This window comes from Oncorhynchus mykiss, chromosome 19 (assembly GCF_013265735.2).
Source record: "Oncorhynchus mykiss isolate Arlee chromosome 19, USDA_OmykA_1.1, whole genome shotgun sequence".
Lineage (NCBI taxonomy): Eukaryota > Metazoa > Chordata > Actinopteri > Salmoniformes > Salmonidae > Oncorhynchus > Oncorhynchus mykiss.
Genome location: NC_048583.1, coordinates 38618039 through 38635470, shown reverse-complemented (window position 1 = coordinate 38635470; position 17432 = coordinate 38618039). Strand labels below are relative to the sequence as shown.

General features: G+C 42.3%; 1 protein-coding gene across 1 annotated transcript; it reads right to left on the bottom strand.

Annotated features, from left to right (window-relative positions):
- Positions 1 to 5849: 5849 nt before the first annotated feature.
- On the bottom strand, positions 5850 to 11422 carry LOC110497782 (ornithine decarboxylase 1). The gene is made up of 10 exons (XM_021574142.2): positions 11135 to 11422; positions 9134 to 9283; positions 8793 to 8926; positions 8493 to 8666; positions 8216 to 8388; positions 7883 to 8099; positions 7536 to 7782; positions 7291 to 7406; positions 6953 to 7167; positions 5850 to 6822 (listed from the first exon to the last, which is right to left on the bottom strand). Exons 3-10 carry the CDS (start codon positions 8886 to 8888, stop codon positions 6690 to 6692), a joined length of 1371 nt encoding a protein of 456 aa, XP_021429817.1. The 5' UTR covers positions 8889 to 8926; positions 9134 to 9283; positions 11135 to 11422; the 3' UTR covers positions 5850 to 6689.
- Between the last annotated feature and the right edge of the window lie 6010 nt (positions 11423 to 17432).

The window sequence follows — 17432 nt, the reverse complement described above, 5'->3', positions numbered from 1 at the left end:
TATATACGTATGCATATGAGATGAATAATGTAGGGTAAGTAACATTTATATAAGGTAGCATTGTTTAAAGTGGCTAGTGATATATTTACATCATTTCCCATCAATTCCCATTATTAAAGTGGCTGGAGTTGAGTCAGTGTGTTGGCAGCAGCCACTCAGTGTTAGTGGTGGCTGTTTAACAGTCTGATGGCCTTGAGATAGAAGCTGTTTTTCAGTCTCTCGGTCCCAGCTTTGATGCACCTGTACTGACCTCGCCTTCTGGATGATAGCGGGGTGAACAGGCAGTGGCTTGGGTGGTTGATGTCCTTGATGATCTTTATGGCCTTCCTGTGACATCGGGTGGTGTAGGTGTCCTGGAGGGCAGGTAGTTTGCCCCCGGTGATGCGTTGTGCAGACCTCACTACCCTCTGGAGAGCCTTACGGTTGAGGGCGGTGCAGTTGCCATACCAGGCGGTGATACAGCCCGCCAGGATGCTCTCGATTGTGCATCTGTAGAAGTTTGTGAGTGCTTTTGGTGACAAGCCGAATTTCTTCAGCCTCCTGAGGTTGAAGAGGCGCTGCTGCGCCTTCTTCACGATGCTGTCTGTGTGAGTGGACCAATTCAGTTTGTCTGTGATGTGTATGCCGAGGAACTTAAAACTTGCTACCCTCTCCACTACTGTTCCATCGATGTGGATAGGGGGGTGTTCCCTCTGCTGTTTCCTGAAGTCCACAATCATCTCCTTAGTTTTGTTGACGTTGAGTGTGAGGTTATTTTCCTGACACCACACTCCGAGGGCCCTCACCTCCTCCCTGTAGGCCGTCTCATCGTTGTTGGTAATCAAGCCTACCACTGTTGTGTCGTCCGCAAACTTGATGATTGAGTTGGAAGCGTGCGTGGCCACGCAGTCGTGGGTGAACAGGGAGTACAGGAGAGGGCTCAGAACGCACCCTTGAGGGGCCCCAGTGTTGAGGATCAGCGGGGAGGAGATGTTGTTGCCTACCCTCACCACCTGGGGGCGGCCCGTCAGGAAGTCCAGTACCCAGTTGCACAGGGCGGGGTCGAGACCCAGGGTCTCGAGCTTGATGACGAGCTTGGAGGGTACTATGGTGTTGAATGCCGAGCTGTAGTCGATGAACAGCATTCTCACATAGGTATTCCTCTTGTCCAGATGGGTTAGGGCAGTGTGCAGTGTGGTTGAGATTGCATCGTCTGTGGACCTATTTGGGCTGTAAGCAAATTGGAGTGGGTCTAGGGTGTCAGGTAGCCTGACAGCCTGGTACAGCCTGGTACAGTCCAGAGCTGATATTGACGAGAACGACGAACTAGAAGTCAACATATCAGAAGTAGTTGTCAACTCTCAGCTGCCCTGCAGACCACGAAAGCGAAGATGAGAAGAGTGTAGAGAATAAAGAAGTGGAAGAGCATCTCAGTGAAGGCAAGTGAAAGTGCACTCTGATTGAACCATAGTTTTGCTTGCAGATATATGAAATATTGGTTATGCAAGGATTGTTGTTTGACTTTAAAACAGTCATGGAGTGCAAATCAGATCAGAATTTAAAATTACAATTTTCTATTCTGCTTGATTGTATTAGGCAGTGACGGCGAGGAAGATGAGGAACATCAAGAAGCAGGAAATGGTTTGACTGTGACACCAGAAGAGGCAGATGAGGAAGCAGGATCAAATAAAGGAGGTGAGGTAGCAGACTAAACGTCACTCCATGGTGAAGGTAGTTTATGATGAACTTCACCAACAGAAGTTCATCATAAACTTCCTTCACCATAAATTGGAGTTTAGTCCACTAGGGGTGAAGATGATATGCAGGATGAAACAGCAGGAGGAGAGGAGTTCGAGGACAAGGAGCATGAGTCCCAGTTCTGTCTGGAGAACAACTACTCTGGAGAGGGAGAACAGGAGGGTGCAGAGAGCACTGCTGAACAAGAGGAGAAGGAAGGTAAGCAAACATTGAGAAAGATTTAAATTGTCCCCCTTCATTCTGGTTTGTATCCACTATCCAGCCCTGTAATTCTTCATAGCTTAGTATAGCAACCGACTCCCGAAGCAGAGTTTTAAGTGAAAAGACAATGCTTCAATGTTCAATGTATTTTCAATTTTTTTAAGAGCTTCCTGTGTTTTCTAGACCCTTTAAGCTGTGCCTTGATACAGAGATTAGCGAGGAGGATGTGAAAAGGATCACAGCTGGCACTAATGCCAAGACTCACGTCAAGGGAAGCCCACATCATTCATCTGAGCTTAATTACATTTTTATGTGTGCTTATTTAAAGTTTTAAGGCCAACATGGTTTAACCTCCACTCATGTCCACCTCCGCCACCCCCTTCCCCCAACACATCAGATGGATTCCAATCCATTTTTGCTTCTCCCTCTGACTAGAGTAAACCGGAAATGACCGACTTTGACTTCCTCTTACCAGAGCATTTTGCTTAAATGTGTAATTTTAGATGGTTTTGGTACGCAATGCTTCTGTAGATTATTCTAAAACCATTATTTAGTGACCAAATTTTGGTCGACAGCAATAGCCTATACATTACAGGGCTCAACATTAAAGCTTGTCCTCTTGTCTGAGACAAGCAGGAAAACAAGTAAGAAATACATCTTAAAATCAACATTTTAAGCTAAACGTCTGATCTGTTGCATCAGTCTCATTGCTTAATTGTTGAATGTGCAGTGGTTGTATGTATATTGGATCTGTCGTCCCAGAGTCTGTTTTGAACTGTAGATAGATTTTTTTTTATTTTTTATTTCGAGCCATGGAGGGAATTATATTCAAAAAACAAAGTATTTGTTTGTAATTGTAAAGTTATAATATTTTATAGGCCACCAAGGGTGGCCAACCATCCTCCAGGAGCAGTGTTGTATTTTGAGACAGGCTAGAATATGCAAAGAAGCCAATAGGTGGAGTGTAGCCTACATTTTTGTCTGATTCTCTAGGGTAAAAAATATGGTAATGTATCCCTGCCGCTAATGTAAAGTCACTGTTCATAAAAAATATATATAAATATTGTTGTATTTATTGATGTTACAATTATCGCAATATGACTTTCTGTCCACATCGCCAAGCTCTAGCTCCTCCCCCCAAAATGATTTATCACTGAATTGTTATCGCAAAAAAAAATATGTCAATTTATTGCTATTGTGGAATTTTGTCCATATCACCCAGCTCTACCTCTGACCATTAATAACCTTTGACCCCCCCCCCCCCCATTCTCCAAACCAGGTGTGTCCATCTTGGGAAGCATTTTTAGGCTCTACGCACCAATTCTAGTCCTCTGACATCACTATAGTGTCTCTGCTTTGCCTGCGTACGGTGCTGGAGGGCGAGGCTTTGACTTCCCGTCCTCCATTGAGATGCTGGTGGTGGTCTTCTTAAAATGCAGAACTGGGAGCATCTACCGGTAGGATTAGACTTGATTGATAAACAGTAGCCTAGATTAAGTCGCCTTCATATTTCATCAAGTTCTGTTATAAAAATATCTGCTTCTGCTATTGTAAATAATTTTGTAAAGTTCAGGGAAGTATAATTTTTGCATTATACAGGCTGCCTTTTGTCTTTTAGTGGGTTACCTTCCTTCTACTCCACTGAACTTTTCTCAGTGTTGCTTTAACCACAATCCCTGCTGTGCTTTTTTAAAGTATGTGATGACGCATCTGAACCTGCAGCCCTTGGACCCCCATGGGGTGGACTTCTACAGCGTGCACATCTGGAACTATTGCCAGACACTGTTGTTCAGCTCCATCCAAGCACTTCAACTACCGTGGCCATGTCAGTGTGCGCTCAGCCTGAGGGCTCCTCAATCCACCGTCTGTACGATTTCAACTAATGAGTTACAGTGGGGCAAAAAAGTATTTAGTCAGCCACCAATTGTGCTATTTCTCCCACTTAAAAAGATGAGGCCTGTAATTTTCATCATAGGTACACTTCAACTATGGCAGACAAAATGAGAAAAAAAATCCAGAAAATCACATTGTAGGATTTTTTTACGAATTTATTTGCAAATTATGGTGGAAAATAAGTATTTGGTCACCTACAAACAAGCAAGATTTCTGGCTCTCACAAACCTGTAACTTCTTCTTTAAGAGGCTCCTCTGTCCTCCACTTGTTACCTGTATTAATGGCACCTGTTTGAACTTGTTATCAGTATAAAAGACACCTGTCCACAACCTCAGTCACACTCCAAACTCCACTATGGCCAAGACCAAAGAGCTATCAAAGGACACCAGAAACAAAATTGTAGACCTGCACCAGGCTGGGAAGACTGAATCTGCAATAGGTAAGCAGCTTGGTTTGAAGAAATCAACTGTGGGAGCAATTATTAGGAAATGGAAGACATACAAGACCACTGATAATTTCCCTCGATCTGGGGCTCCACGCAAGATCTCACCCCGTGGGTCAAAATGATCACAAGAACGGTGAGTGAGCAAAAATCCCAGAACCACACGGGGGGACCTAGTGAATGACCTGCAGAGAGCTGGGACCAAAGTAACAAAGCCTACCACCAGTAACACACTACGCCGCCAGGGACTCAAATCCTGCAGTGCCAGACGTGTCACCCTGCTTAAGCCAGTACATGTCCAGGCCCATCTGAAGTTTGCTAGAGAGCATTTGGATGATCCAGAAGAAGATTGGGAGAATGTCATATGGTCAGATGAAACCAAAATATAACTTTTTGGTAAAAACTCAACTCGTCATGTTTGGAGGACAAAGAATGCTGAGTTGCATCCAAAGAACACCATACCTACTGTGAAGGATGGGGGTGGAAACATCATGCTTTGGGGCTGTTTTTCTGCAAGGGGACCAGGACGACTGATCCGTGTAAAGGAAAGAATGAATGGGGCCATGTATCGTGAGATTTTGAGTGAAAACCTCCTTTCATCAGCAAGGGCATTGAAGATGAAACGTGGCTGGGTTTTTCAGCATGACAATGATCCCAAACACATCGTCCGGGCAACGAAGGAGTGGCTTCGTAAGAAGCATTTCAAGGTCCTGGAGTGGCCTAGCCAGTCTCCAGATCTCAACCCCATAGAAAATCTTTGGAGGGAGTTGAAAGTCCGTGTTGCCCAGCAACAGCCCCAAAACATCACTGCTCTAGAGGAGATGTGCATGGAGGAATACCAGCAACAGTGTGCAACAGTGTGTGAAAACCTTAGACTTACAGAAAACTTTGACCTCTGTCATTGCCAACAAAGGGTATATAACAAAGTAGAGATAAACTTTTGTTATTGACCAAATACTTACTTTCCACCATAATTTGCAAATAAATTCATTAAAAATCCTACAATGTGATTTTCTTTCTCATTTTGTCTGTCATAGTTGAAGTGTACCTATGATGAATTACAGGCCTCTCATCTTTTGAAGTGGGAGAACGTGCACAATTGCTGGCTGACTAAATATTTTTTTGCCCCACTGTATACCCCAGGACATTAGAAGCATTGTCAATTGAGTAATATGAAGTCATGTTAACATTCTTATTCCAGGTTGCCACAAAGAATATGCCTATAACAGGCTCCATCTGCCAGGTTCTGGTGCAGCTCCCACGTCTTCCAAAGTAACAGCTTCATGGACCAGGATGCAAGATACAGACACACTCTGTACCCTAGTCTTCAGCAGTATCCTACGATGGTTAATACATGATTCCATGTGTTATTTCATAGTTTTGATGTCGTCACCATTATTCTACAACGTAGGAAAAAAAAGAAAAACCCTTGAGTCCCAACTTGACTGGTACTGTATATTATTAATAAGAGTGAATCACTTAACTACTGTAGTAATATCTGCACGGTGTTATCTAGTGTCCACCAATCTCTACCAAAAGGATACGGACTATACCCCCAGAAAGGACCACACAACATTCAGCTCTGCACCTACACATTTTATTTTAAAAAAAAATACAAAATTAAAAAATGTTTCCATAGGAAAGTGATACAAATGTGCAATCCCATCTCCTGCGTATCCTTTTTAAAATGCATTGTCAATAGTAACAATTATTTGTATCATTAACTGACATACTACCTAGCAATAAAAGACATTAAAAAAAAAATACAGAAAAGGAGAAGAGGGACAGTCTGCATGTTGAGTCCCTACATTGAACAAAGGGTTCTGTATGAAAGAGGAGATTGGGGAAAATTAAATATCTGTAGCAGCCATTTCCTGGAGAAGTAAGTCACCCTCAAACAGCCCCTTTAGAGTCATGAGATTGGGTTGTTGATTCAATTGAAACAGGGAGCCTTCTGGGAATTGGAGTTTACAAGAGAAAATCCCCTACGACACTGTCATGTAACATTTACATTGCCCTTTTGCAAATGCTCTCATCTAAAGCGATTTATGGTCAATGCAAATTAAGGTGTTTTGTGGCCCCTACTGGAATTGAACATACAACCTTTGTAGGCATAAGCCAATCGGAACCCTGTAACAATATGACTCCAACCCTCCGAGATGTACCTTTAGTGATGTTTTAAGAGAGATTCAGCCTCAGCTCAGGATTAGATCTCAGTCTTTCATACAGAAAAGTGAGAAATGTGCGCTAACATGCCCCTCTCATTCTCCCATCAAGTAACTGGCCTTTCAACAGTATGAGTAAACAAAAAAAATTTTTAAACATTAAATAGGAAATTAATAATAACACAGAGTACTGGGCCAGTAGAGTGGCAGTGTGGTGGTGGGTATGTATGAGATTATGTTGGTGTTGTTTTTAGAGCACACAGGTCTGGCTAGACTTGGTGGGCAGCACCAGGCTGCTCTCATGGCCACAGCTGGATGTCACACAGGACGCATCCTCAACGGGAGTGGGCATCCCCTGGGCACAGATCTGCTGTATGCACTGCCTACACAGGGACAAGAGAAAACCAAAACGGATTTAAAATCAGAAAGAAGGTTGAGAATTGATGATATCCCTGTATGGAGAGATGCTGCCACAATCACATTCTATTTCTCTCTACATTCCCAACAACTTACCAAGCTGTGCGGGACATGATGTAGTAGATGTCTGGCTTCTGGAAGCCATTGAAGGTAGAGGACGCAGCCACAGTGTAGGCCCCCATATTCTCAAACAGCAGCCACTCTCCCACTTGCATATCCGGCAGAGTGCACACCTCAGCGATGCGATCCAGGCCGTCACAGGTTGGTCCCCAGATGCTGCAGGGGTACATACGCTCATCTGGCTTTGGCTTCTGTAGATGGATAATGAGAACAGGGATTAACAAACAATTGTCAGACTTATTTTATTGGTTTTATGGACTAACTTTGCGAGAGTTAGTTTGGTGGAGTGAAATAAAGTGTGTTAATCAACTTACCTTGTGCAGGGTAGGCAAGGGGTGAGCATGGTCATATAGAATACAGTTGAAGGAGCCATAGACGCCATCGTTCACATAGTACATCAGAGTCCGGTCACTGACCCAATCGTCATCCTCTGTAGGGGCAGAGTTGTGTAAATTATAATGAAACTTGGCTCGCTATTACTTTGGATTGAGTGATGCAATTTTATGTGGCACGTCAGGCATTAACCACAAGTTTGCAGATTGAGTCAATTTGCTCATACCGTCAGAGGCAGACTGCTCGTTCATGATGACCTTCTTTGCGATGACGTTAACAGCTAGGGTGTAGGCAGAGGCCACATAGTAGCGGCCTGGCTCAGCAATGATCCGGATCCCAGAGTCGGCAGGGAAATACTTGTCCAGTGCTGGGTTGATAACTGCTGTGATCTCCTCAAACTTGAGCTTGGTATCCTCAGACCCAGGGAAACCGCCACCAATGTCCAGGAGGGTCATGTTGAAACCCACCTCAGCCTGCAGAAAAGAGAACCAACAAAGATGAGTTAGACCTACTGCAGGTTACGGGTCCATTTATAAAATGTAGGTGATACGTTCCAAGCAGAAAGACACTCACCCCCATGTCAAAGACACAGCGGGCATCAGAGATGGCCTGGCTGTAGGTTTCTGGGTCAGTACAGCCACTCCCCACGTGGAAGCTGACCCCGATAACGTCCAGGCCCAGTTCCTTAGCCCTCTCCAGGAGACCCCGGCATGCCTTCATGGTGGCACCAAACTTGACACTGAGCTGGCACACGGCCTTGGAATCATCTGTGGCAATGCGCAGGACTAGTCTGGGCAGGGAGAAAGAAAAGTTGGAGGTGCACTTTTCTAGAGTAGCCGGATAAGTTACTTACAAAACCAAGTGTTTTCAGTGTGGCTAAAGAATAGCCATGGAGATGTTTCTTACTTGGCATTGTTGTGGCACCGAGCCACCTTCATGAGTTCCACGTCGCTGTCGAAGGTCATCATCTGCACGCCGTGAGCAGAGGCATACTTGATCTGGGATACCTGCTTGCAAGGGTTGGCGTAGATGATCCTGCTAGCGTCCACACCCAGAGACTGAACAATCTGGATCTCAGTCTGATGGGACAAAAACAGACTGGGTCAGAACAGGAAACACGCTCACAGGGCAGCAGGGCCAGGGCTACTTCAATAAACCAGTAGATGTTTAGAATGAGACATACCTTGCTTGCACAGTCAAAGCCAGCGCCCAAGGAGGCCAAGGTCGTGACAACAGTCCGGCTGTCATTGCATTTGACAGCATAGAAGGGCGTTACGCGGGGCATGGCACGCGCCCATCGCATGTGCTTCTTCAGCACGTCACTCAAGTCGCACACGTAGAAGGCATCCTTATCATCCTGGAGAGGCAAAGACACGGATGCAAGCGAATAAGAAATGCATCTTACAGTGAAAAATGCCTCATCAACAAGTCACTTCTCATACCAAATGCAGCAAAATCAGGGACAGTAGGAAGTTCTCCTTACCGACATGGACATCTCATTGATCTTCTGCTCAACAATGTCACGGGCACAGAAGCCCTCCTCCAGGAAGGTAAAATCGGCAGGAGCGAAAGTGTTCATGGTCGCAGAATAACTTTTAGATTGGTCACAAAAGAAAACTGTGAAAAAAGTAAATCCGAGTTAAGACTGCTCATTATTATCTGGAACTGGAATGTGCCTAAATTACTAGCATAATTACTCCCAGAGCTACAGTACACCAATTACAACCAACCCCAGTATTTCATAGGCATGTGCTGTTAACACCCATTCTAGAATATTATGACATGCATGTTGGAAATGACAGTGGATTGGAAAACAACTCTTACCTGGACAAGAAAGAGTTGGAATTTGGCAAAGTAGTTTAATCAGGTGCAGAGCAGCCAAGGCGGTTCACCAGTGAAGTTGAAACCTTTCACATAACACTCTAGGCCGGGGCCTGCAGAGTAGCCAGTCTGCGCTTTCCTAAAGCGATTATTCTGCAAACAGTAAAATACAATTTGTAGCATAAAGAGGACAGTGTCATTTGCTGTGTTGAGTTTTATGGCTATTTCCTGCATTCAGTGTCAATCAGACCTATTATCATTGTTAGATAACAGTAACTGCTCCTCCTATAGTATTAACAGCAACAGTCTTATCCAGATGAATAGGCAATATACTTGCTTAAAGTTGCTTTAATGTATTATTGGTCACGATGAAGGATTGTTATGTTGAACAAGCACACCCTTGAGTAGTGCTATACGGAATCCTTGGGACATCCCTCCCCAATCCTTACCCCAACCATTTAAAAATGTCAATTTCAAATGGGTAAAGGGACTTCCCAATGATCCCGAATTGCAGACTGCAGCTCTCAAAGAGTAATGGCTAGAAATAATCCAGCTCGTCAAATAAACGTAAGATGTTATTTTTCGTAGCAGGTTAGGAGAATTGAGTTAGCAATTTGACAAAAGCTGGATCCCTTCTAGCCATGGCCCTCTCAAAGGGATAAAACAAAGACAGTACAATATGAAGACAGGCAGAAACTGCTTCTCCAATAAAAATCCCCGATCACACTTGTAGGCGATGTCATGGTGAAGTTGGCTAGCTAAAGGCGCCCAATGCTTCCCAGCCGAAACAGTTCGTGCCTATATATATTATGATGACATTGGTCTTCGTTAGGTTGTTTTTTTCTCGGTTGTTCAGGCACATTTTTTCTTGGGGCAAGCCGAAGTCGGTAATTGGGCAACAGTAGAGTAGTCTATGACGTGTTTGTAATTAAATTAGAAACCACTCGTTGTCATGCAAATGTTTATCTCGAAATAATACAAACATTTTAGTTAGACGTAAAATTGCACAACATATTTATTGCGTTGTCCTGTGCCCAACAACCGAAAAAAAAACAAAACATTACTGAAGTCCAAAACGAACAAAAACGTAACCATACGTTGCACAAACTGTTTTAATGTGGACGCCTTTAGCTCGTGTGCAAAAATACGTCATAGGCACAACGGTCGTCTCACGCCAAACTGCGCGTGCGCAAGCCGCCAAGTCAAAGGCACTCCTTTGAATGAAAACGTGTCAATGTGTGACTTTCACGCGGTAGGAGTAATAACATATTCAATTACTTAAGAAATTGGCTCGAATCTAGGTTGTGCCCTTAGATTGACAAAATGAACAACTATGTAAGAATTTCTCACATTCCAAACCCTGGCCTGTTTCGCAGCAATCCCTGAAGTCTCGGGATAGAAACCTTGCGTCTCGGGATAGAAACCCTGGGTCGTACATTCATTCAATGTACTTTCTGGAAACGTTATTGTAAACCTAACCATACTGTTAACCTAATGATTAACCACAATCTCACATTAAGACCAAAAAGCACATTTTCATGAATTTACGATAATATCAAAATTGGCTATGAGGCTGTAATAACGAGTGGAAAACGAAAAGGACACGATCTTTGTCGAAGTAGCCAACTACCATCAGTAGTTACTGGCAGTATGAATTTCAGCATAAAATACATTTACCAAGCGAACGTTACTACAGCTAGCTTATGACATTCCCGAGACCCAAATCATACACCAACCCCATCACTTCCATCAAGCAAAAACACCAAAATATATTAACGTCAGAAGATAGCGCTACGTAAAAACGAGCTAACGTTACTACTTGTACAATATGGCATAACCATAACATTACACTAACGTTAACTTACTAGCTAGCTAAAAAATATTGACACGATGTGAATAAGCCAAATTGGATAGCTCATAATGAATACCGGTAGCCTAACTTACCAGTTTATAATAAATTAGAAAGTTATTGTGAAAATGTAGAATAAATTAATGAAGGTTTACCTTAAAAAGCATTTACAAAGAGTGTGTCCATTAGACCAGAATCCTGGAAAAAATTACTTGGTTTTCCCTTGTCAGACGAATCTGTCAAAGAACTGAATAACACTCTCGGTCTGAACTAAAAGTGCACGCCTGTGTCTCGATACTGGCTGTATTTATAGAGGTGCCGTCTCCAAGACAACACGCCAGCTGAAACTGGCCCTCAGTCGACTTCGGATGGAACTGGTTTAGTCTTGTCACCGGCTCCATGTGCTCGTAGAGGAAGTAGGAGGAGGCAGATAAAGCCGGTTTTTACTAGATGGGATACTGCTTTTGTAGCCTGAGTACCAGTCTCTTTACCTTACATTCCACTCCCTGCCGCTCCTTCCTGGCAATAACAAGGAGTGGAATGTTAGATTAAAAAAAACTGGTACTGACTATAGCTTTTGTGATTTGACTTTTCGTAGCAGGTTATGAGAATTAGGTTAAGTTTAGGAAAACAGTTAGGGTTTGCTAAAATGCATTTAAAAAAAAAAACCTTTGTCGTAAATTTAACAAAAGATGTATCCCTTCTAACCATGGCCATATAAAGCAATCTCTTAATTTACTGGCGCAATGCCTTTGAAATGTATAGCCTAAACCAAATTGTAAACTACTTTGCAGACTAATATAATTGAAACACAGCTGTTTTTAGTATTTAAATTGTACAACTTTAAACAGATTCTGAAGATGGTTTAGTCTTGGCTGATATTGTGCCTTGAGCTAGAGAGCCACCAGGCAAACAAGAACGCTTGCCAGGATCCAGTCAGCATCTGTTCCATAACTGAGCTTCCCTTGTTCTGAAGATGTAAAAAAATAAACAATTTAAAAAGTATTTTTCACATTTGCTTTTAGGGCAGTGTAATGACTAATTTGGCCAACCTTTCATGATTCAGGGGTGACATATTTTTTCTGATGCCTCTGGAATTCCTTATTTTCTGACATCACCTCTATTTGTCCTCACACCCCTGATGGTCATTGCACACTTTAATTTGAAAGTGGGTCAGATTTGGCATATCTGGACAGCATCCAAAGTCAAAGTGACACATGGGCTGGTTTCTCATACTGGTCAATGTACTATTAAGAACAATTCAGGATTTTTCCAAGAGAAAAACATTTCTAAAGCAAATTCACTGAAGCATAGCTTACTATACATAGAGGCTGCCTGGTGAGTATGCCCAGAGTAGCAGCATCTTATGCTGGCTCAGTCCTGAATGCCCTGGTATTGATCCATCTAATCATTCAGTGACTGACTTGGTATTGTTATACATGACACATAAAAGCAGCCCTGCAGACTAATGCATCAACTGTCTGCTGTAGAACTGTAACTGCTGACTGTGTGCCTCTGTGCTGTGCCAGATAGGCCTCTCTGGAAGTATGTCTAGGGGTCACTGAGACCAACCTGGCCTGACCCAGGCACTGTGGTTGAGCAATAAGGGGAGAGTGGAAATCCACACTCAAAATAGGTGGACTAATCTACAAATGTATTTTGAAAGGAAGTGCGGTAATTGCAAAATGCAGATAGCCTCTCGGAATAATTCCTACAAGATGTGCTGATACAGTAGGCTACAGTCACATGTAGACAGTGACCTTGATGCTTAGTTGTCTGGCCTGTTGGTGATCTGCAACCGTCTCCTGCCCGCAGTGACAGCAGGTCCCACTGAAAACTACCCAAGCAGCAGGAGATTAAGCCTAGCAATCCTCAGTTAAACTGCAGTAAACCTCACTTACCTCCTCCTATTCCTGACCAGGTCTAGTCAGGACAGGAGGACAGTTGGCCATTTAACCCAATAACTGAGTCGTCAACTCTCCCTTCTCCCTCTCCCTGAAAATACCCTTTACTGCACTGGGTTTGTCGCTGTGTCACTTAGTGTTAGGGGTCAGTGTGACCTATCAGAATCAAAAGTACTTATCTTATCATTGTAATTTTTTTCCACAAGATGCTGACTTCGTGAGCTTAGTGTAACATGTTCAAAACTGATTTAGTTGCTATTTCAGCTTAGAAGTATCACATTATGTTGTAGATTTGTACTAGTAACTTTTCCTTGAACAGAAACTAAATTTGTCAAGGGAATTGTATGAATAACACTGTAAAAACTTCAGTAAGAGACCGCGATCTTCAAGTCCTAGAGATTCCTGAAAATAACAGATTAACCACTTTTCCATGCTGCCACCAGCCCAATTTGAGCTTTCAGAGACTTTGGGGTTGGGAGTAGACATCATTCTTGGGAAAATTAAGAATTTGGTCATTATTGACCCAATAGCACTTCTGGAAACATTGGCATTCCACTTTTAAGAGGCTGGTGTCGGTTCAAAGCCTCTCAAGCATCATGAAGACTACATATCTGCGGTTTTGTGAAATGGGTTCTCCAGATCAAAATGGGCCACAATCAAATTGGCATCTTCTCTTTTCATGACCATGAGTTGGTTTCCATTCAGACGTTCAGATTCACCGCCTGTCTAGCATATGGAGTCATTCTTTAAACTAGCATTGAAACCCCAAGAACCTCACTGTTTTTCTCAATGGAATAAAAAAGTGGAATAGAGGAAGGGGTGGAGGAATGTCTGCAAGGGCAAACCAGACAAAACAATCTGCTATGCTCCAGTTGTGGCTCTTTTTACATCCTTCATTGGTGTGAAGCCCTGCTGCCACCCCTACCCTTGCTTCTCATTTTGTTCTGGCGGATGACGCCCACCACCCCGAAGCACACATGGCTCCTGAGCAGGAAGTAGGCCTCGGTTTACCACATATACAGTGCCTTCAGAAAGTATTCACACTCTTTTTCCACATTTTGTTATGCTACAGCCTGAATTTAAAATTGATTACATTTAGATTTTTTTGTCACTGATCTCCCCATACTGTCAAAGTGGAATATTCATTTTTTTACAAATGAATAAAAAATCTAAATCTGAAATGTCTTGAGTCAATAAGTATTCAACACCTTTGTTATTGGAAGCCTAAATAAGTTAATCAGTAAAAATGTGCTTAAGTCACATAATAAGTTGCATGTACTCATTGTGCGTGCAAAATCGTGTGTAACATGATTTTTGAATGACTAGCTCATCGCTGTACTCCACACATACAATTATCTGTAAAGTCCCTCTTATTCGAGCAGCGAATTTCAAACACAGATTCAACCACAAAGACCAGGGAGGTTTTCCAATGCCTCGCAAAGAAGGACACCTATTGGTAGATAGGTAAAAGAAAAAAGAAGACAGTGAATATCCCTTTGAGCATGGCAAAGTTAATAATTACACTTTGGATGGTGTATCAATACACCCAGTCACTACAAGGATACAGACGTCCTTCTTAACTCAGTTAACGGAGAGGAATTTCACCACGAGGCCAATGGTGACTAAAACAGTTACAGAGTTGAATGGCTGTGATAAGAGAAAACTGAGGATGGATCAACAATATTGTAGTTGCTCCACAATAGTAACCTAATTAACAGAGTGAAAAGAACATAATACAAATATTCCAAAATATGTATTCTGTTTGCAACAATGCACCAAAGTAATACTGCAAAACATGTGGCAAAGCAATTAACTTTATGCCCTGAATACAAAGTGTTATGTTTGGGGCAAATCCAATACAACACAGTACTGAGTACCACTCTCCATATTTTCAAGCACAGTGGTGGCTGCATCATGCTATGGGTATACTTGTAATCGTTAAGGACTCGGGAGTTTTTCAGCATAAACAAATCAATGGAATGGAGCTAAGCACAGGCAAAATCCTAGAGGAAACCCTTGTTCAGTCTGCTTTCCACCAGATAATGGGAGATTAATTCACCTTTCAGCAGGATAATAACCTAAAACACAAGGCCAAATCTACGCTGGATTTGTTTACCAAGAAGACAGTGAATGTTCCTGAGTGGCCGAGTTATAGTTTTGACTTAAGTCTACTTGAAAATCTATGGCACTACCTGAAAATGGTTGTCTAGCAATTATCAACAACCAATTTGACAGAGCTTGAAGAATTTTAAAAAGAATAATGATTTTTTTTTTCAACAATCCAGGTGTGGAAAGCTCTTAGAGACTTACCCAGAAAGACTCACAGCTGTAATTGCTGCCAAAGGTGCTTCTAAAAAGTATTGGCTCAGGGGTGTGAATACTTATGTAAATTAGGTATTTTTGTATTTAATTTTCAATACATTTCAAAAAATGTCAAAATGTTTTATGTTTTCACTTTGCCATTATTGGATATTGTGTGTGGATGGGTTATAAAAAATATATATATTTAATCCATTTTGAATTCAGGGCTGTAACACAACAAAATGTGGAATGAACAAGGGGTATGAATACTTTCTGAAGGCACTGTACATGTATCTGCTTGTTTAAAATGGCAGGGTCATGGGATACGGAGTGTGCAGCCGTAGCGACCCTGAGTTTAGGCAAAGGAATGTCCCCTCGTCTTATCTTCCTCACTCTTTATTTCTCGCTCCCCTTCTGGTTCTCTCTCGTTGTGTTTTCCCCTTCCTCTTGTAGCCTACTTTCCGTCTATCTCTCTCTCCCTGGTATATAGAGTCTCTGTTATCGCTTCAGTGGTTTGTTGTGGCCCAACCCTGTAGCTAGGCCTTACACAAAAATGATGATTTAGCACAAGGGCAGCCCACAAGATACACAGCTGTACAGTCAGGGCACATGGTGTTTGTGTGTGTATTCTGTGTGTGTGTGTATTCTGTACATCTTGAACAAAACACAGAAGTTACCTCATTTACAGCAGGACACAGACACACACTGTTGCACCACATACTTTCAGATTCTTGCGGTATGATGGTATGAATTGCCATGGTATGATGGGACAAGCCTTACACAATATGTAATGCTTATTTTGTGTGCCTCAGCTACATGCACAGATTTCAAGAGGATTTAGTCTTTGAATGTTAAAGTAGTTGTCCAGTGTTTCCAGATTTCTATGAAATATTACCTATAATTACAATACGAGTGAAATACTCAATTACCATATTTTGGAAGGAAAAGTATGTTAAAAAGCAGCTTTTCTGTGTTGGAATGGTGTGGGCGTATCCCAATTAAAAATATTAACGCGAGTAGACCGCTGATTGGACAGCTCAGCCAATAAGGCAGGATATCATCATTCTCTATGAGGAAATAAAGCATTTTTTAAACGGTCTGTTTAATTTTTCAGTGGACAGAGTCTTTAACTTAATAACTTGTGAATGTTGGCCCAGTTTCACAAAATACATCCTCATCTTCATCTCACATGAACAGTAAACCCAAACCAGTAGTTAAAGCACAAACAGTTGTTGTGCCTTGTGCTTTGAATAATTACGATGGCTTGAGTTCTGCACGCATGTTTAGGGTTGCGTTTGTCCATGACAAGGAGATCTCCCGTGAATCTCTGACGTAAACAGGTGGGCTTTGTGTCACATGCTGATACGGGGTCACAAAGCAAACGGACCCACATTTGCTTCTTTTTTTTCTCTCTATCCCTCTCTCTCTTCTTGCTAAGTAGTAGATCTCTGTTAAACCAAAAAGATTAGTCTGAGCTGTGAATGCTGTCACAACAACTATAGCATCAACTTATTGCCTGTAATGGAAAAGAGGCATGCACTCTTTCACAAGTTTTAACTTAAGAGTCAGAGCAAGGCAACATGGATAGCCATTGTTAGGCTTTATTATGAAATTACTATATGTTATGAAGCATTGGCCTGGTTTGATCAGAGAATGTGTTAGAATCAAGACAGGTAAGATGAGATCTTATGAGGTGAGCCAATTAATGCAGCCTGACCTAATGACCATTTGGCAGTGATGAGGTGTGTTTGACAACCACTAAGTGTGCGCTGATACACAAGTGATCCTATCTTTGCACTCAAGAACCCTCTGCCCCATGTGTGTACATCATGCTCTGGCAACATAGTAGCTATGACACTACGTCACTAGTGGCCAGTTAATTTAAGTTTGATTTATTTACCCAGCTGTGTCCTCCTGACAATTTTTTAAAAGTGAAAGCAGAAATATCACCCAAAGTGACTTACTTAAAATCTTAAAAGCTATGTGTTTTCTGTTTTACAATCTCTTCATTGTCCTCAGTTCCCATTATCCTGTGCCAAGGTAGTTTTATTTGTGACCAACAAAATGATCAACAATTATCTTCCCTGCATTAGTTGTAAAATGTGTTGGATAATCTCCCCTTTGCTAAATAATTTCCTCAGTTGCAGTGTGGTTAGGTACTTGCTTTTATAATTTCTTCTCTCTCTCTCTTTCGCTCACACACAAACAGATCTGGGTGGGTAGCTTGCGGCTGGCTGTAGGTCGTTTC

Bases quoted from the DNA above. Each gene is read 5' to 3' on its own strand.
- LOC110497782 (XM_021574142.2), bottom strand. From the start codon at position 8,888: ATGAACACTTTCGCTCCTGCCGATTTTACCTTCCTGGAGGAGGGCTTC. The intron at 8,389-8,492 runs GTATGTCTCATT...TTGTCCCATCAG, and splicing joins GCTTTGACTGTGCAAGCAAG to ACTGAGATCCAGATTGTTCA. The intron at 7,168-7,290 runs GTAAGTTGATTA...ATCCATCTACAG, and splicing joins CCTTGCCTACCCTGCACAAG to AAGCCAAAGCCAGATGAGCG.